Source organism: Xenopus laevis, chromosome 9_10S (genome assembly GCF_017654675.1).
Source record: "Xenopus laevis strain J_2021 chromosome 9_10S, Xenopus_laevis_v10.1, whole genome shotgun sequence".
NCBI lineage: Eukaryota > Metazoa > Chordata > Amphibia > Anura > Pipidae > Xenopus > Xenopus laevis.
Window position 1 is genome coordinate 67,286,974 of NC_054388.1, and position 21,459 is coordinate 67,308,432.

The 21,459-nt window shown below is 36.6% G+C and overlaps 1 protein-coding gene across 1 annotated transcript in view; it reads left to right on the plus strand.

Annotated features, from left to right (window-relative positions):
• map3k20.S (mitogen-activated protein kinase kinase kinase 20 S homeolog) overlaps positions 1-15,934 on the plus strand; it is an 87,654-nt gene extending 71,720 nt beyond the window's left edge. The window contains exons 16-20 of the mRNA XM_041578931.1: positions 2,645-2,734; positions 11,748-11,864; positions 12,544-12,618; positions 13,782-13,929; positions 15,197-15,934. Of these exons, the coding sequence (XP_041434865.1) occupies positions 2,645-2,734; positions 11,748-11,864; positions 12,544-12,618; positions 13,782-13,929; positions 15,197-15,879 (1,113 nt within the window). The 3' untranslated portion in view covers positions 15,880-15,934. The remainder of the gene's footprint in view (positions 1-2,644; positions 2,735-11,747; positions 11,865-12,543; positions 12,619-13,781; positions 13,930-15,196) is intronic.
• Positions 15,935-21,459: the final 5,525 nt, after the last annotated feature.

Genomic DNA, 21,459 nt, shown 5'->3' on the forward strand with positions numbered 1-21,459 from the left:
GTCTTCTCTTACTCTTAGTTGTTTCCACAACTTTATCTCTGTGGAGTCATATATACCTTCCATTGGATTGCTACCCCACAGTAATGTTAATTGACCACAAATCCCAGCATTCTCCAGCATATTATCAAGGTTTACAGCATTATGAGAGCTGTAGTCCAGCAACTATAGAGATAAACTCTTACAGCAACAAACTACAATAAAACATTTTCATAGTCTTCCACTACTAGAGGCCCAGTTGATGTAAGAGTATCCTCCAATGTGAATCCTAATGCTCTATTTACTCTGAACTCTCTCTTCTTGCTTTTATACCATTGTTGCTAAGGGTACTGCATACATTTTTCTTGCTTTGAGCACCTTAGCAGCATTGTATTTACTCTCCAGAAGTTTGGTAACAATGCAGTATTAGGAAATGTGCAAATTGTGCATAGTAGTACCAATATGTTAAATGACAAGTAGATGACTAATGCAAAGCTGATGAGGATAATTCTCATTGGATATTTCTTTTGCATCCATAATTATGCTCTTTGGAGAGCTACGGGAAGCAAAAGAGTCAAATTTAGAGAATATCTAAATGTCCTCTTTTAGCAATCAGTAATAAGGGTTATACCAGGGGCTGTAAGGAACTGCAGTATCAGATGCTGATTGGCTCAATTAGTTTATAATACGTGAAAAGTGCAAACATCTAGGCTAATAGCACACATGGAGGTTTATTTATCAAAAAGTGAAGTTAGAGATCACAACAGTATTCTAGAGTGAAATTTCGCCACTCTCCATTCATTTCTATGGGATTTTGAAAGGGGTATTGTAACAATCTCGTTATTAGGAACCTTGTGTAGAATGGTACCTTTGGATGCGCAGGTGAGCCCTGTGGGTTCCGGTGTTCACCAACGCCCTTTTGGGGCCGAGCTTTCTGCTGAGGAAGCCAACAAGGAAGTGCATAACAAGAGCATAATCGAGGTACTGGCAGGGATAAAGAGAAGGCGTAGTCAGAGTCAGGCGAAGTGTTCAAGGCAGGCGGCAATAATCGTAGTCAAAGATCAGGCAGAAGTCAAAACCAGGATATCAATAAATAGGATAAATGCTTGAGCAGGAACAGATAAAATGAAGCCAGCGTCAATCAGGAGCAGGAACCCGGAAGTGTGCGCCTATAGGAAATACACCAAAGAACACTTGTGGCCTTACAGTATATTGTGTCATTCAAGACAACTTAATGCCAGCAAATACTGGTACTGTATGTGCGGTTTTAAAATCACTTTTTAGACATCATGGCACACTGGGAGATTTGTCGCCTGTGATAAATATGCAATACCATTGCAAACAAATCCCCAAAAATTGCTGGTAGGAAAACATGTCTTCGTTTTTCTGAAGATTTCTGAAATTTCAATCCGTTTAAATTGCCAGCGGGAAAGCATTTTTGTGAGATTTGTCACCTGCAGTAGCACAGATTTATTGCAGGTGACAAATCTCCCTGTTTTCCATGGCCCTTATGTATATTGCTGTAGATTTTCCAACACGCAGTACACATTATTACTGCCAACATATGATCCACCCTTCTAAAAGAAACTCTTTTCATTTAAAATTCATATTAGTGATTTCAGTCTGGAATACTTCTAAAAGTATCCTATATAACATTTGTTTTTATGAATGGGGTATAAAGTAAGATACACTTTATATACTTGATAATATATACTGTATATGGTGCCTGTATATGTAAGCTGGAAATGTCAAATTTGAAAAGAAACAAAATCATTTATTTTTAAACTATCTTGCTATTTTACACAAAAGCATATAGGCCAAAATAACAAATATACAGTGAATAAAGCACCCCCTATTGTAAAATATAAGGATATTATAAGTCACCGAGGACTTAGATAAGAGTTGTGTATTTAATGTGCAAACAGAATTGAATTTTTCGCACTCCGAATGCTCATAAGGGTTTCTTAAATATGGCATAATTGCAAATTGACAATATTTATGCAAACACTCTGTGTTTGAGTTATGCCACTGGTGGCAGAGAAAATTTTCACAAAACAGTTTTCAAACATTGGCAATTGAATTACTGTCAAAGCTATTTTAGTGCACAATGACCTCGCACTCACACAAACACCCATCTCATTTGTGAGCCATTTACGAATATTTTTGTGCAATGCGAATTTGCAAAAAACAGAAAGATGGGCACAGCATTGCAATATTATAGTGTACAAGAAAAGCATATGCAATACAACCATTTGCGAAAAAATATGCACTGTGCAAACTTTATAAACTACCCCCAATGTTACTTAAATAATAAAATGAAATGTTACATTATTCTAGAAAATCATATTGGGGGGTGTGGACCAGAACTATAATATATATATATATATATATATATTTTTTTTTCTGATCTGATCTAAGAACATTTATCTTAGAGTGGCTGAACACAAGGTAGGCAGATTAGGGGGGGAGACACTGCATTGTGGTGTGTTATGCTAAAATGCTATGTTTTGATATATCTATGTGGATATTATTATGGATGAATTGCACAAATAAATGTTTTAAGTGAGACACTGTGCATGTCTTTAATTTAAAGAATTGTATGTATATCAAATCTTTTGTAGTCCAAGATGAATGAACAAAAACTGCAGTCATGTATCTGTTTTTCTAGGATTTGGAATCTGAAAATGATGAAGAAGAAAAGATAGTGAATCTAGAACTTGTTTTTGGATATCATTTCAAACCAGGCAGCGGCCGAGAGGTACAGTCATTATTTTAATTAATCTAAAACAACAAATTTTGATGAGTATACAGTACATACATTTCTTAATTAAATTTGCCCTGAAGTCTTTGGGCCCACAACATGATAGTATCACCAGCTGTATAAATCAGTGACATCTAAACTAGAAAAACTGGTGGCCCTTAAGTTGTGCATTGCTAATATAGATCCATAAAAGTGATATCTTTTGTACCTTGCTGCTATTGTCTAATATGTGTATTTCATGGAAAACCTGATGCTTCAAGTTGGTAACCATACCTGCTATTTCATCGTTTATTTCATGACTTTTGTTTACACTAAAAGTCAAATAAAAAAAAAATCTTGCTAGTACAAAGAATATTTTATGAGCAAGTGGTCCCTTTAGATGTTGGGAGTCCTGCACAAAGCAGAGTTGCAGCAGTGAAAATATTATTCATAAATATTGCATTTATTTCCTAACAATATTAAATCTGCGTTTTAATAATACTGCAGCTTTCCATTTGAAAAAAAATCATATTTATACTCCACTATATGTTTTCAAAAATAAGCATGCATATTGTTATATACATAAGACTCAGGACAGAGCTGTAGGTGGGCCCTGATATTTAAGGGTTTACCATTCTTCAAACATATTCACAGTCCTTCCTACAATATCTATGGAGAGAAGATATTTCACCCTCAGACAATATGGGTAAATTCAAAATCAATCAGACAAATATTCTTCCACCTATTAAAAAAATTGTGTTTAAATTGTTAACATCATCCACAATCCAAAGAGCCACAGGATAAATTGCTCCTACTCTCATAGATACTGCAGTGTTCTGTTATATAATTGTGGGTAAATCTTATATTTCCTGGAAAGCATTTTCCCAGGTCTGAAATTATGACCTAAAGTGCTGCTACATGGGCAACATGAATCACTTGTCAAGCAGAGATAAGTAAAATAGGTTGGGCAGCAGTACACAGTGACCTGCTTCTTTGTCTAAGAGATTAGATCGGTTTTTTTTTTAGATTAATTCATGGTAGGATACCAGCTTTAAAACCAATATTGCTTATTCTTTTATTTATGTTGTTTATGTTTGGTATAAGGGATTAATTGCATGTAGCATACAGTATATGTATATGTATATGCTATTATTCAGATACCTGATCTAGGCTGTACTGCTAGGCTAAATCTAAAATCACCTTTATTCCTAATGGTGGCCATTAGTGATGGCTGAATCTGACCGGCTTCGCTGAAAAAAATCACCAAACGTCAAAAAATTTGCCAAATTTTCAACGACAATTTTATTTAAAGACAATATTTTTCACCCGAGTATATGGGCGTATTTTTCACTGCAAAACCTTGTGAAAGATTTTGCTCATCACTAATGGCCATACACTACACAGGCTAACATAACATAAGAGCCATTCCACTAATCAACTTGTGGGCTAAACAGTTGAATACTGTACTATTTGTGCTCCCCCCCCCCCCCCACATGCAATACATGCTCAGGAGTCAAATAACATAGTTATGGCCACACCTTTTTTAGCCAGTGAAGTCCAAAGGTGGTCATGCAGGTGGTCATTTACTTACAATCACTCCATAATCAATTTGCATCCATTAGTCGCTCTTTTACTGTAGAAAAACGTAGTGTTTCCCTGGAAGCTCCGTCCCTGGCTTCCTCGTAAAAGTAAAATTTTTATCAAAGTATGGGAATCACACGCTATAGGCAGAGTACCTGCATTAAATATTTATTATATTTCCACACACAACATGTTTCGGGCACCAAGGCCCTTTATCAAGTGGGTATCACTTGATAAAGGGCCTTGGTGCCCGAAACATGTTGTGTGTGGAAATATAATAAATATTTAATGCAGGTACTCTGCCTATAGCGTGTGATTCCCATACTTTGATAAAAATTTACTTACAATCATCTGGCACGTGGTCAAAAGGCAGATTTTAGCCAAAAATGTTGCATCTGTTTATACGTATTTTGTGCCATGATTATAGTGTAACATTGTACTCACACTAACAATCTCTTGATTTCACTTCCATATGGTCACTGTATTTAAGATTTGATTAAATCTCACAGAGTAAGAATCAACTCAAATTTAGGAGGTTCATTTATGATTGCCCAAGTTCTGTGGTGCTGATATTTTATTTCATTTCATTTATATTATAACAATTTGATGAGTTGACTTTTGTTTTTCTAATATTTGTGTCACATACATACATACATAATAACATAGGAGGTTTGGTTGAAAAAAAACATGCATCCATTATGTTTAACCTTTTAAGTAAATATATATATATATATATATATATATATATATATATATTATATATATATATATATATATATATATATATATATATATATATATATATAACATGCTTACATCCTTTCTCAAGGTTCATGGTGACCTGAAATGTTGTGTTGTATAAAGTAAAGCACTGAAGAGAAGTTGAGTACGGTCCTCCACCTCCATATATGACAGTCAGGCCAGTCCCTGGATCAACTTGTACTATGAGCTATCTTTAATAACCCTGCTATCCAACCCTTTCTTATAGCTATCTAATGAATCAGCCAGCAACAATGATTTAGGGAGAGAATTCCACATCTTCACAGCTCTCACTGTAAAAAAAAAAACCCCCTCCAAACATTTATCCGTAACCTCCATTTTCTAATCGGAATTGGTGACCATGTGTCGGCTGGAAGGACGTACTGGCAAATAAAGCATTAGAGAGATTATTACATGATCCCCTATATATTTATACATAGTTATCATATCACCCCTCAAGCACCTTTTCTCCAGAGCGAACAACTCCAACTTGGCCAGTCTTTCCTCATAGTTAAGAGTTGCCCTTCTCTGCACCCTCTCTAATACAATAATTGTCCTGATTTAGCATTGGAGACCAAAACTGTACGGCATATTCCAAATTGGACCTTACCAGAACTCTGTACAGTGGAAGAATAACCTCCTCCCGCAAATCTATGCCTCTTTTAATACAGCTCAAGACCTTACTTGCCCTTGAAGCTGCATGTCTGACATTTTCTGGCAAGTTAATGATCTACAAGGACTCTACAAGGTCCCTTTCCATAATGGATTTGCCTTGTGAAGTTCCATTAAGGGTATAAGTGGCTTGGATATTTTTACATCCCAGGTGCATGACTTTACATTTATCAGCATTGAATCTCATCTGCCCTGGTTGCCAGTTAGTCTGGATCCTGTTGCAAGGATGCTGCATCCTGGATAGAATTAATTGGGCTGCATATTTTTGTGTCATCTGCAAACACGGATACATTATATACAATAACTTCCCCTAAGTCATTAATGAGCAAGATAAACAAAAGTGGACCCAACACAGAGCCCCGAGGGACCCCACTAGGAACTCCAAGTAGAGAATGTACCACCACCCTCTGTACTCAATCCCATAGCCTGTTTCGTATCCATGTGCAAACATCTTCATTAAAGGAAAACTATACCCCCAAAATGATAGTTTATATCATATTAGGTGGCATATTAAAAAATCTTACCAAACTGGAATATATATTTAAGTAAATATTGCCCTTTTACATCTCTTGCCTTGAGCCACCATTTCGTGATGGTCTGTATGCTGCCTCAGAGATCACCTGACCAGAAAAACTACAGCTCTAACTGTAACAGGAAGAAGTGTTGAAGCAAAAGACAGAACTCTGTATGTTAATTGGCTCATGTGATCTAACATGTATAGTTTGTTTGGTTTGTTTGTGTGCACAGTGAATCATACGATCCCAGGGGACGGCCCTTATTTTTTAAAATGGCAATTTAATATTTATGATTACCCGATGGCACATACTACTAGAAAAGTATATTATTATGAAAAAGGTTTATTTACATGAAGCAGAAAGCAGTTGTTTGTGGGGCTCTATAGTAGATCACATCTACTGCCCCTCCCCCCCTGTTGTCCAGCATTTTACTTACCAAAGTAAGTCAAATATGTCTGGCATGACTTATCGTTCATAAAGTGATGGCGATTACTTATCATAATGCCATTCATCAAGAAAACATTTTGAATCTGAATCCTTCCATCCAAGCATTCATGGATGTCAAACTTACTGGCCTCTTACTGGCCTCTAATTGCCAGGCTGAGATCGTAATCCATTTTTAAATATAGGAATTACATCAGCTTTCTTCCAAACCATAGGTACCATACCAGATGAAAGGGAGTCTGAGAAAATCAGAAATAGAGGCTGGTCTTAAACCAAAATAAGCTCTCTTGGTGGATTGGTGGATTTCATCAGGCTCTGGCTGCTTGCTCACATTCATTTTTAGTACAGCTCTATGTGCCATATCCTGAGTCAGAATTTGCATTTTTTTTTTCCTTTCTAACTACGAAGTTTATAATGTTGCCTGCATGGCAGACATTGGTTACCTAAGGAACCTGTGTGGTCCCAATCTTAAACTGGCCATACACAGAAAGATCTGATTGGGCACTGATTGGCTACTATGGGGCTCCCAACCAAACTTATTTTCAGAAGAACTTACACAAAGCCTGATGTAGTCTATGCCCTATGTGATTTTCCTGCCTTCCTTGTTGATAGCTGAGCCCCTGTTAGATATCACTTGGGGTGGCCATTGTTTTGGCCCATTTGCAAGCAAATAGTGTCAATTTGACCAGCCTTAAAAAGCATTCAAATGACTATAGTGCAGGATTTTGAGTCCTAATTAGGATTAATTAGCATAGGAGATGAAACAAGTTCACTACAGTTTTTAAATTTTACATAAATTGGATAAATTCACTTTCAAGAAGAAAGGGCTCAGGTTTAATTGAAAGACATATTTAATATGGCAATTTGGGGATGATAGTATCTATCTAAGTATCCTTCTTTACATACTGATGGACAATATTTGTACTGACCCACAAATCAAATTTGGGTACCACTAGGTAATAAGTGATATTTTAATGAAAAACTTGTCAAAAAGCAATAATAAATATTTTACTTATAAAATAGGTATTTTATAACTTACATTTCAGACATCAAAATATTGCAATTGCCTAGTCCAGAAAAAAAATGGCAAGATTATTTAATTGACTTATTTTGGCATTAATTCCGCCACTGATTCAGTGCAGTGAATCATATATGTGTATAAGTCCTGGTGCATGGTACACGCTGTGAGTTCTTTTCTCTCCCATAATTGCCACTATGAAAAATACAAGTTTCAAAAACCAAGGCAGTCATACACACATAAAGAAAGGTGACTGTAATCTTAAGATTTTATAGCATGCTGTCCTAATTAAACGTACCCTGTAGAAATACAGCATTATTCTGCCTTTCTTAATTTAAGCGGCATGTCATCTAGTCAAGAAAACATGTCAGGACCTTTATAAACATGTCAGGCAGGATGTTTTCAAAGCAATTTCATATCCAGAAATGTGTATTGTGCCATTAAAAGTATGCTTCATTTGAGTTGTTTCAATTTAATCTTTAAGAATCCCCAAAGGCCTTGTTCCACTCGCAGGCAAAACATGAATAAAAAAAGAAATCTTCTAGTAACCTTGTCTTTGCTAGTGGCTAGTTAGTAACAATTGTGCCTGACCTTAGACACAAGCTATTGTTAAGGGTATAATACATTTACATATTTTGCAATAAAACATCAGTCATTTGCATAACAGTGTCAAGATTTATTTTATTCTTCCACCTAAAAATGACTCATTTTCCTTTCTTGTATTTTAAAGACCAACTACTCTAAGCTTGTTTGAGAATAATCAAAAATTGCCCATTTAGCTAGAAGTCATTTTCTTTTCAAAAGGCAAATGTTATTTAATCTTTCAGCTGTTCATTGTGCCATCATAAATACTTTCTTTTCAGCACAGTTGTGGGGACTGAAATGAGCTCACTAATTGCCTCCCATTTCGACTGACATGTGGTGGTTTAGTGGAAAGGGAACGCAGCGGGGAGAAGGAAACAGGAGGCTGAGAAAATGAGAGCTAATTATTTTCACTGCCGCATGTCAGGCTCTGTGTCAGCCTTGTTTTTACAAACTGGAAGGTTTAGCACTAAATAAAACAAACTGGCGTCATGTTTTAGATACTGGCAGTGTCATAGAAGCAGCTGCACAACTCAAAGACAATATAATGCCTGCATTTGCACGGACCCCATCTGACAGCCACTGTGAGCCACTGCTTCCTAATGAGGATATCACAGTAGTGCCAAGTAAAAGGTGCTGAATTATGTATGATTCTTCATCAGGAAAGCAATAGTCCTTTACATCATTACGAGACATTGTTTTCCTGAAGAGATTAAAACATCCTTTGGTCCGAGACCATGAAATCTACATTTGCTGAAAGAGGGCTATTATTGGAATTTTTAGGGAGAGCTGTTTGTGGGTTTCTTACTGGATAAGACTATCTCACGGGACAACGCTGAGGAGGGTCACGACACATGAACTGCGTTAGAAGAGGAACAAATTATCTTCACTTGTATTATCTTGCTTTAAAATCCGACATACAAAGAAAAAAGAATCAGGCAGGGTTTAACACAATGATAGATAACCCAGGTGCCATCGATGAATGTTCATCTGTTATGAAACAGCAGGTCTCAGCAGTGGAGATAGATAATAGCAAAGAATTTACAGGAGCAATTCAGGAGCTCAGATGATCAACATGTTACTACTTTTAATAGCAGCATGAGCAGCATTTTGCTTAGATTTTTGTTTTATCTGCTTTGAGATCTATCACATCTCACTGCACGGGAGCCAACTAAGAAATCCAGTTTCTCATCACATCTGAAAGCACAGGGCTGGCCCTCTTATGCCATGTTGTTCTAAAACTGGCCATGTGATTTAATGTTTGGTGAGCTAATAATACGGTAACTTCTTGGAGTACCTTTAGGGCTTCGTTATTCCCAGTGATACTAATAAAAGTATTTCTGGGGTTAGCTACAAAGTTCTGACAGTCTCAGATGGATGTAATATTTCCATTATTTGCTGGCTCTAACTTAAAACAGTAGAAATGAAATGTGGCATGTTTGGGCAGATTTAGGCAGTGGGACTCTAAGACAACAATTGACAGCAATCAATTTATAAAGGAGTCTGTTGTTCCAACTCTATTCTATTGGTGCACTGGGAGGTCATCAGCTAATGAAATGGGACTTTTCCCATATGACTGAATCATTTGGTTTAGTATTATCTGGTCATCTGCCTGCGGGCATATGTAATTACTGCATCAGGTGCAATATTTATCACAGAGACATCCCATCAGAACTTAGCTTCTTTCAAAGTATTGTGAGGGTGTGCCCTCAGATTAGTCTTCAGGATAGCTGCCTACTATAGCTAACTCTCTTTGTGATCCCATACCTAACAAAATCAACTACTGTATCCAGATCTTTGGAGTGTATCAGCTCAAGGCATTGACCTATAAGAACTTCTAGAAAGTCCCTCCCACATTAACATTAATATCACTTTATTTTTATACAATAATGCAATAATTGTATTTCTTAATCAACCTCAAAGCCTCACACATCTCAAAAAAACAGGTTGGAAATAACTACTTCACTTTAAATGTATAATGTCGTACATTTTAGTAGCTAGTGATGTCTCTCTGTGCAGTTTGCTTGTCACTTCTCTAGTGTAGCATATGCTATTATATAGGCAACAGCTAAGGTGATAAACAACAAATAAAGAAAAAACAACTTGAGATAAAAAAGAATAACCTTTTAAGATATTCAGACTGAGACTAAAAGCTTTATTTTGAAGATGATAACTGCAATTTCAAATAAGGAAAGATGGGTAATGTAATATAATGTAAAATGAGTATATCAAAAAGAAAAATCCAAGGTTCTGTAGTTCACCCCCTTTTTGCCGGTTCCGATAATCCGTTCTCCTCCAGATAGACGTGTTTCGTCTAGCAGACTTTCTCTGTGACGTCATCCAGGGGAGCCCAGCATTGCACGCTTTCTCAAGCCTTGAGAAAGTCTGCTAGACGAAACGCGTTGGCTGTGACGTCATCCAGGGGGGCCCAGCATCGCACGCTTACAACGCCGGCTATTACCAACTACAGCGAGCGAAAAACTGGAGCTGTAAGCACCTACGGACTGACTAATTTTAAGTGTACACATGTGAGTGCAATTCTTTATTATAAGATTGTTTATTAAAGGAATAGTTCAGTGTGAAAATAAAAACTGTGTAAATAGATAGGCTGTGCAAAATAAAAAATGTTTCTGATATAGTTAGTTAGCCAAAAGTGTAATGTATAAAGGCTGAAGTGAACAGATGTCTAATAAAACAGCCAGAATCCAACTTCCTGCTTTTCAGCTCTATAACTCTGAGCTAGTCAGCGACTTGAAGGGGGGCCACATGGTACATTTCTGTTCAGTGAGTTTGTAATTGATCCTCAGCATTCAGCTCAGATTCAAAAGCAACAGATATGACCCATGTGGCCCCCCCTCTCTGATTGGTTACTGCCTGGTAGCCAGGGCCACCAGTCAGTGTAAACCAAGAGAGCTGAAAAGCAGGAAGTAGTGTTCTGACTGACATGTTATACATCAAATCACTACAGCCTTTATACATTACATTTTTGGCTAACTAACTATATTAGAAACATGTTTTATTTTGCACAGCCTATCTATTTACCCAGTTTTTATTTTTACACTGAACAATTCCTTTAAAGGTTTTTAGACAATGCTGAGCACATCTTTTTAGAAACAACGGAAGTAAATGCTGTTGGCCTGTGTGGGAATTAAACATGAAACTTATCTTAAAATTAAGTTATTGAGTGTTGTGAGTGGTACTCTAATTTACAGCAGTTTTTTTTTTGTTTGTTTGTTTGTTTTTGCTCTGGGTAGAGGTGTCAGACTTTCTTTTCTGTCTTACACTAACCTACAGTTTAAATGAATAGTATTTAAGCCCAAATTACTTCCTGCTCCCTGTATCCTCACAAGCATTATTATGTAATGCTTTTTTTTATTTTTATCAAGCCCATATCATATGGTGGAATAATAATAATAGCCGATTCATAACCATTGGTTTATTAAAATATATTTACTTTCAGGACTGTAAATGGAAAATGTACATGGAGTTAGATGGAGACGAAATTGCTATTACATACATAAAAGATGTGACATTCAATAGAAATCAACCAGATGTAGAACTTCTGAGAATGACAAAAGTAAGTTGTTTTTTAATCTGAGTTTTAGCTTTTATACATATACACACATATATATATATATATATATATATATATATATATATATATATATATATATATATATATATATATATATATATATATATATATATATATATATATATATATACATATACATATACATACATACAATATAATTTCCAGGTTTCGGCACTCACCAAATCTTGAGCATTAGGCGAGTGCTAACCAAATCATAGATAAATGCACAGTTGAAAGCACTCATGGCTATATAAACAAATACACCAGTCTTTACTCCATCAAACTCACATCTACTGTATATACTGTAGAATATTCTGCACTTAAACTTGTTTTAGAAGGTTTATAATACAGCTATTCAGTGTACTGATTATCATAATATTTAATTTGCTCAATAATATATTTAATTCAGTGGTGTGTGGTTAAACACATTAATTTGGTTTGATTCCCCTATGTAAAATCTAGGCCAGTGTCAAGTAGCTGAGGACAAACAGGTTTTGTTTCTGTTTCCTTACAGAGCAATTTTGAGTATTATTTGTTGTCTGTGTGACATTGATTATAGTAACCTTTGAAAATCATTGTATCCAGCCTCAAGTATTGTGTGGTCCTTGCCTAAAACAATGATATGTTATTACACAGATGTTTTGTTTTATTTCTTTCCCAGCCACCATTTGTAATGGAGAAGTGGATTGTAGGAATAAGAGAGAATGAAACTGTTGAATGCATTGTCACTTATGAAGTAAGTAATATAATAAAGTAAGAGGATTTTTAAATTTAAATGTAAATATCAAATTAATTTGAATGAGAATATACTGTACCTGAAGGAGCTGTTAATTGTCTTAATGTTTTTCTATGGTGGATTTTCATCCAAACAAAGGAGGTGTCTGAGGACCTCCAAAAAAGAGTTTTTGATATCCGTAAATCTGGAAAAGGTTACTATCTCTAAATAGTTTGGACTCCACCAATCACCAGTCAGACAGAGTGTGTACAAATGGAGGAAATTCAAGACCATTGTTGTCCTACCCACTGGTCGACCAGCAAAGTGTCTGCATCTAGCGCTAGATTGAAAATAACATACAAGTTATGTGGAAGGATGGTGGACACATTTGTGCTTCCCTCAGCCCAACCATCATGAGTACAGTGCTGCTATACAAGAGTAGATGTAGGAACAGATACACTGCTGCAGAAACTATGCTGTTACATTCTTTATTAGACACAACCGGGCCCAATTACTTGAGTGAAGGAATAGAAGAAAAAAAACTTTGAATTTCGAATGATTTTTTTGGCTACTTCGACCATCGAATTGGCTACTTCGACCTTCAACTACAAATCGAATGATTCGAACTAAAAATCGTTTGACTATTCAACCATTCGATAATCGAATTACTGTCTCTTTAAAAAAACTTCGACCCCCTACTTCGCCACCGAAAACCTACTGAGGTGCAATGTTAGCCTAGGGGGAAGGTCCCCGCAAGGCTTTCTGTTTTTTTGGTCGTAGAAAAATCGTTCGATCGATTGATTAAAATCCTTCTAACCGTTCCATTCAAAGGATTTAATTGTTCCATCGAACGATTTTCGTTCGATCTAACTAATTGCGGTAAATCCTTCAACTTCGGTTTTCGAAGTCGAAGGATTTACATTCGGCAGTCGAATATCCGAGGGTTAATTAAACCTCGATATTCAACCCTATGTAAATCTGCCCCATCATGTTTTTTCATGTGCAAAGTGCTATATGAAGGTTTTCCTTGTAGTAAAGCATCCATTCCCTTCATTTACTCAAATGCCCTACTCTAATCCTCTAAACAGTTTTCTGTTCCTCTGTGTTTGCTCTCAATGTATTGTGGCTGATTTGTATGCAGAATGTGTTTTGAATGTGTTGTTGTTTCCTATTGTTTCCACCAGAATGAAGTCAGGACTCCTAAAATAACCAAACACATTCACAAAATTCACTGGGACAAGATGAAAATGCAAGATGCAGTGAAGCCTGTCCAACTAGCAATAATGTCACCCCTTCTAACTTCTGAAAGCAAGCAAAGCAACTACGAGTCAAGTAAGATTATACAATTAGCAAATGAAACATCTAATCTACACATAATCATATGAAAACATTCTGCCTTAATCACATTTCTAGAAGTGAATGAGTCCAGAAGAAGATTATTATTATAAGATTTGTTAATTTGTTCTATTATTTTGTATGGGGAAGCATAATGGTTGGCTTAGCCTCAGTTCTTTGATTTGAAGAAGGAATTATAAACAAAGGTCTCTTTTACCCCTGAGCTACATGGCTTAAATTCAAGAAACAGTGTCAGTTCGGCAAAAAATGCCGTGATTAAGCTTTTTTCTCCTGGTATGCCATATTTTTTTAATCTGGTGCAAAAACCTAATGGTTATTAAGATTCAGTTGGCATTTAAAGTGCCAGTAATGCCATACATCTAGTACCCGTTCATTTAACTCCTACTATTTCTTGGCAACCAGTGTCCTGTTATATATAAGGGAAGCTTTTATGCATGGCTCTCTTCTGTAGAGAGCCTTGAATGGCATTTGACTCATGTTTTATATGTGTAAGAATAAATACAGTTTTATTCTTCACAGTTTATTTGTTATCTGCTGTGTAAATGTGTGCCCTATAGCCTAATTTCAGCTTGAATGGTTGCCCCCATACCTACAGAGTCGCAAATGCCGCTCTGCCCCCTCAGACGTCCAGGTAAGTAGCGCAGGCAGGCTATGTGGAGTGGGTCTGGGCCAGCAGGTTTACGAGGGTTAGTGGTTTAAGGCCCTCCCCAGCCGTAAATCTACGTACTGTGCCCCTCTGCATCCCCTGCTGCCTACATCACCAGTGTGTACCGGTGCGTGCCAGATGGGGGGTTGAGTTTTTGGGGTGCAGGCTGTGTGGAGTGGGTCTGGGCCTGAGTCTGACCCTGGGTTAGAGAGCTGTAAAGGAGAAAGTTATGCCCTGGCTTTTACATTAGATAATGTTCATAGGACTGATATCATCATTGACCCTTTCCATGTATGGTGTGTGAATAAAAATGTGTCCATTGAAGATGGGACTACATATATATAGGCCAGGTAGTGCCAATATTAGACTCTATCACAACAAGCAGCAAGACAGAAATATTCTCACCCAAGTGCCCATGTTTCATTTGTGTATTGGGTTTTGGACGAGTTTGTGGATAGCTTCATTTTTAGCCTCTTTAGTTTCAAATTCAATACTTATCAATTCAGTGAATTGTCCTGAATCCCATTTTAAGAATAGATTTGCATTTTCATACTATACTTCACTACTTTCACTTATTCTACTTTTATGGCCTTGCAGATGAGGACTGTCAGTGGATCTACACACTAAGAATGCGGCAAATGGCCTCTCCCACATCGCCTCAGAACGCCTCAGGCTTACCCCGGTCCTCCAGCTTTTCAAATTTATCTCAGATTTTTCCGTATCTGCATAGCCAAGAATCCTATGCTGCTGCTGTAAGGCGAATTCGCACCAGTCCAACATTGCAGGTTACGTCAATAAACTACTTACGCAGTTCCTCCCCAACACAGTTTGGTTTAGCTAAAAATTTGTCTTCCTTGTCAATACAAAGCTCCAAAGGCAGCAGTGCTTCTAGTACAGCATCTGATAGTCCATCGGAGAGAGAAAGAGCCCATAGAACACCCAATAATTCCAATTACAAACACAGCAGGTACAGCACCCCCATGCAAAGGAAAAGTGGTGGCAAAAGCCCACAAATGAACACTGGGAAAAACTACAAGTCTTTTACCGTAACGTACAGTCATTCAAGACCTAATGAGCAAAGACCTCAGAAGACAAACCAAACCAGGCACATTCCAGGGATGCCAAAATTAGAATCTGACAGAGATGTTAATGGAGAAGAAAAAAACAATAATGACGGTGGATGGATAAAGGTGGATTGTTCAAAAAAGACTCATAAACAACCAACAACTAGCAAGTCACACAGGGAACGTTCCAAGTCTTTTGGACGTGGTCGCAGATAAAATGTGTAGTATTGTATAGATTTTGGGATATTTTTTTTTTTAAAACTATTTTTATATGATATCATTAAGAGTAGATAAAATATATTTTTTTATATACAAAGTTACATGCACATTGAATATTTTCTTAATTATTTTAAAGAGTAGTTAATTACATAATATTTTCAACAAACCTGTTTTTATATTAAATGATTGGCATAATGTTATTAAATTATGTGAAATGGACACTAAAGAACACTACTGTATTTTTATTGTTAGTGGATTCCATGGGACAGATGCACTCAATACATATAATACACAAGAACCATGAATATCCTGTAAATGATATACTTGGTGCATAGTGATGTAACCGATTGAAACGTATGTGTTGTAATAAATAATGTTTTCCAGTTGTAAAGTATGAGGATATTTGAAGTCACCTTGGGGTGCCATGACCAGTATAAAAGCACTCAGCCTTCGTCCTTGTGCTTTTTTGTGGTCATGGAACTCCTCTGTGATTTATAATATCCTTATACTTTACAACAGAGTGTACATTATTCACTACTTAATTTACTTGTGTGTGTAACTAAAACAGAGGCACATGATACAGGTGGTTGTGGAACACAGACTTAAGATTATTACATACAAGCATACAATGTTGACCAAAGTCAACTCAGCTGGAGAATAATCACCCCATGTGTTGGCCTCAACAAATTTCAGAAGGGAACCAAGCACCTGTTATTAAATACAGTATATTTGGTAGTGATCACCTCTGAGTGTATCCATGGTTATTAGCATCAATAGTGTGTGGTTTGATCAAAAGCAATTACCTTGCCTGGGTGAAGTTCATGTAAATCATTTAAAGAATTCATATTGATGGGAAATTGGTAAACCCATAATACAGGCCACTCCTCCTATTTATTTTTTGGCAAGGATTTTTTTTAAAAAAATGAGTTGTAAAAATGTATTGTTTAATAACCATTGTCGACTCAAGACATAGGACACACCTTAAAATAGCCATTTACATACATCTACAAGCAGGTACTGTTTATTGGTCTATTCTTTAAAATCAAATTTCGAATTGATTTTTAAACCTGAAGCATATACAGGTATGGGATCCGTTATCCGTAAACCCTTTATCCAGAAAGCTCCGAATTATGTAATGGCTGTCTCCCATAGAATCCATTATATCCAAATAATCCTATTTTTTTTTTTAAACCCTCAATATTCGACTAGGAACTAAAATCGTTCGACTTCGAATATCGAAGTCGAACGATTTAGCGCTAATCCTACGATCGAACGATCAAAGGATTATTCGTTCGATCGAACGATTAAATCCTTCGAATCGAACGATTCGAAGGATTTTAATACAACGATCGAAGGAATATCCTTCGATCAAAAAAACGCTGGCAAGCCTATGGGGACCTTCCCCATAGGGCCTACGACTGAATTTGTTTGGTTTGCTTTTTTGTAAGAGAAGAAATGTCTCCTTTGTATCTTCCTTAATGCAAAATACATACAAATTCAGTAATTACTTGCATTATCTGTTCTAGCTAAATTATAAGGGTTTGTTGCTTGGGAGTAAATAATATTTAAAACCTAACAACATACACAAAAGAATGGAGGCTTTGTTTTTTGGATAAAATAATGTCATATTTAAAAACTGATTGAAAAATATTACAGATCACAATTTCAGTGGAAGATACAGTGCTCTCCATAATATTTGGGACAATGACACATTTTCTTTAATTTACCCCTTTGGTCCCAAGTGTGTAAAATTTTTAAATCAAACAATTCACGTGTGATTAAAGTGCACATTCCAGACTTTAATTCATCTAATTTATCTGCATACATTTCAGTTTCACCATGTAGAAATTACAACACTTTTTACACATACTCCCCCTTATTTCAGGGCACCATAATGTTTGGGACAAAGTAAGGTAGGTATATTAAAGCAGTCATGCGAAGTACTTTGTTGCATATCCCTTGCATGCAATGACTGCTTGAAGTCTGCGATTCTGCCGAGTATCTTCTTTGATGATGCTCTGCTAAACTTCTACTGTATCTTCAAATCCTGTTTGTTCTGGGGGTTGTTTCCTCTTCCGCATATGGAAGGCATGCTCAATTGGATTTAAATCAGGTGACTGCTTTGGCCATAAAAGTATTTTCCATTTTTGATGAGTTTGGAGGCATTTACTGGAACTTTAGTCAAAAACATTCCAATATAATTACTAATATTCAGAGACTTGAAATGTGTTTGTAAATGTTATTGCAATTGGAAGCAGTATATATATATGTGTTTCTTTCTGTACTGCTGGGTTGATTCTTGAAACACTAATTCATGTATTGGGACATACTAACACATTTTTGTGATAAGCTAATGTTTAGTGTCTTCCAGGCCCAAATTAATGGTAAAATTACACAAACATAGGCATAAGTTGGCACTACATTTGGGTAACAGGCTGCCCCCCAATACCAGGAGTACCCAACATTTTTTACCCATGAGCCACACTCAAGTGTAAAACGTTTTGGGGAGCCACACAAGTATGGAAATAGATTGTGGGGGTTGCTAAATAAGTGCTGTTATTGGCTATTTGGTAAACCGTGAGGAATACCAGCCTAGAAGAGGCTCTTTTTGGAGTAAACCTGTGTATGCTTTCAAAAATGTCCCTAGAATTTAAACACAAGCACATACTTTGTGGAAGTGACATCAAAAATGAAGATGAGTAACCTCTTGTTCTAAAGCCACTAGTTGGGGTTCATTGCCCTATACTGTGGGTGCACATTTGCTGGAACACACATATGGATAACATTGAAACTAAGAGAGTTACACTAGGGGGCAGTTTTATCAAGGGTCGAAGTGAATTCGAGGGAATTTTCGAAGTAAAAAAATTCGAAGTAATTTTTTGGATACTTCAACCATCAAATAGGATACGACTTCGACTTGAAGTAAAATCGTTCGAATGTTCGACCATTCGATAATCAAAGTACTGTCTCTTTAAAAAAACTTCGACTTCAATACTTCGCCAAATTAAACCTGCCGAAGTGCTATGTTAGCCTATGGGGACCTTCTAGAGCAAGTTTTTAGAAGTCAAAGTGAAATTGTTCGATCGATCGCTGAAATCCTTCGAATCGTTCAAACGATTTTACTTTGACCGCAGGATACCCAAATTCGATGAAAAAAAACCCTTCGACTTCGATATTTGAAGTTGAAGTATTACAATTCGATGGTCGAATTTCGAAGTATTTTTATCTTTGAAATTCGACCCTTGAAGTCCCCCATTGCTGCTCCCTTGTTTGCAATACTAGCTATACAGCCATCAGCACCTTAGCAATGCTGGCAGTGGAATATTTGGCCAGCCCGGTCTAAGGGCTCTGGAAAGTAAAATCCAGCCAAAGCATTTGGGGCCAGAACTAGAGTTTAGTATCAGTTTGGCAGACCGTCAGCAGTAAAAGCATCTGCACTGTCACAAAGAGGTTTCTATTTAATATTATCTCACTTGAAAAAAATATCTTACCAAATTCTGAAGCTCTCATGAATGCCTTGTGTTTTTCATAGACTTTTCTGTTGCTGCTTTCTAAAGAGATAATGAAATACAAATTTAGTGCCAGTGTGTGCAACTTAATAACACTTTCTTGTGTGCTGTTGTATAGAACCACAATTACATCAAATTCTGTACAAATAAACAGCTGTTGGTTTGTATTTAGCAGAAACATCTTGCCCATTATCCGTGCTGCATGAGGTTGTTTAATAAGGACAGCATAGCTATTTCTTCATTAAAGTAGAATACAATTTGATCACATTTTTATTGTCTCTAAATATAAATCTAAGGAAGGTTCTTCTGGATAAACAGATACAGGCATCTGAAATGAAATGTTTTTCAATTGTTTGACAGTAACCATTAAATGATAAAATAGTGGACTCTCTGCAATTACATATTTCTTTTTATAAGTTTGTTCGGTTCATCAGTGTAAAAATATTCCTGTTGCTGGGCTCATTTCATGCAATTCTAATAATGTTAAAAGAGATAACCTGCGCCCATTTTGCAATAATGCCAGCGCACAGCCACTGTCCCTTCATTCAATCACCACCACAGGCACCACTAGAGCCAAAGCTGATGGAGTTACAAATGTTCTGCCTGTGAGTGGCCAGAAACATTCATCAACAAAACACACCACCAACTTTATCTGATCTGACTTAACATTACAGCTATAGGGATCAGAGTTTATAGGATCCTAGAAAATCCCATGCTGTTGTGTGGTGTTGCATGACATGATCTGATCTAATTAAAATCTCCAATGTAGTTTAGTCTCAAATGGGTGGCCTACTACATACTTCTCAACTGTCCTGTTGTCTTTGGGACAGTCCTGATTGTGACAGTTCAGCCAGCAGTCCCGGGTTTGTTAATGAAATGCCCCTAGTTTCTCTTTGATCCCTATACTGACGCCAGAAAAATATACATAGTTTCTGAAACTTTATTAAAATAAGAGGCTTTTTAGCAGAGAGCCAGAACACTAAAAAAACTGCACTTTCTTAGGCAATTTCAGTTTCATTAGTAAAACTGTTATAACACATAAAACATTGCACTACAATTCCCAGAAATGTGTTAAAATTTTCATAACCTGACAAATTTTGTAAAATAGATATGGTAATTAGGGGGGTGGCTCTAAAGTGGCTATGGTCAAAAAAGCACGGCACAACTTTTTGTCCCTCTTTCTGTTTTTTCAGATGTTGGGAGGTATGCTAATATTGCCTGGTGTTTTACAGCTATGCTTGTGAAATTTTGTCCAAGTGGTCACTACTGGGAACATTGACTTTTGAAACATGACATTGACTTCATAATTTAGCTGTAAACATTAGGGCTATTACATTATCTTATCCCCCATGTTTCACTATAAGGGGGCTGCCATATTTATGCTCCAAAAGGCTAATTTATGAGCAACAAATGATCAACATGACATATAGGTAGGGTCACCACCTTTGGACAGAGATAATACTGACTGAGTTGGATCTGTTATGTGAAGTGATGGAGTTATTATGCTAAGGGCTGAATCGGGAAGGTATTTGGTGAGTAGGGCAGGTATCTGTGGGCTGGGGAGAGGATTAGGGTGGATTGGAAGAGTTTTGGGAAGGAAAGACTAGTTATTACAAATTTATCAGCAAGTACATTGCTATTATATTTGTAATAACTACATTGGTTGGTATTTTACTGGCTAGATGGCAACCTAATTCATTTTTAAACATAAGTTTAAGGATGCCTAAGACAAGAACGCATCCGACCCCCTCGGCCCCTCCCCACCAAGACTAGGTGATTCAGATGGGCTGAAACGTAAACTATCGAAGGTGAGAAGGCACCCACTCATATCAATACAAGGTGCTGATCCAACAAGAGGCTGCCCAAAAAGTCTCCAATGTATGTATAATCAAAAATTTACAAAGTTGTATCGCACACATTTTTATGGTGTCGTTTTTATTTCTAAATTACACACTGCAAATAATTCACTCTACCAATAAAAATTTCATTCCTTTATTTTTTTTAATTTATAATATTGGTGTGTAGGCAGCCATCTCAGGTCATTTAGCCTGGTCATGTGCTTTCAGAA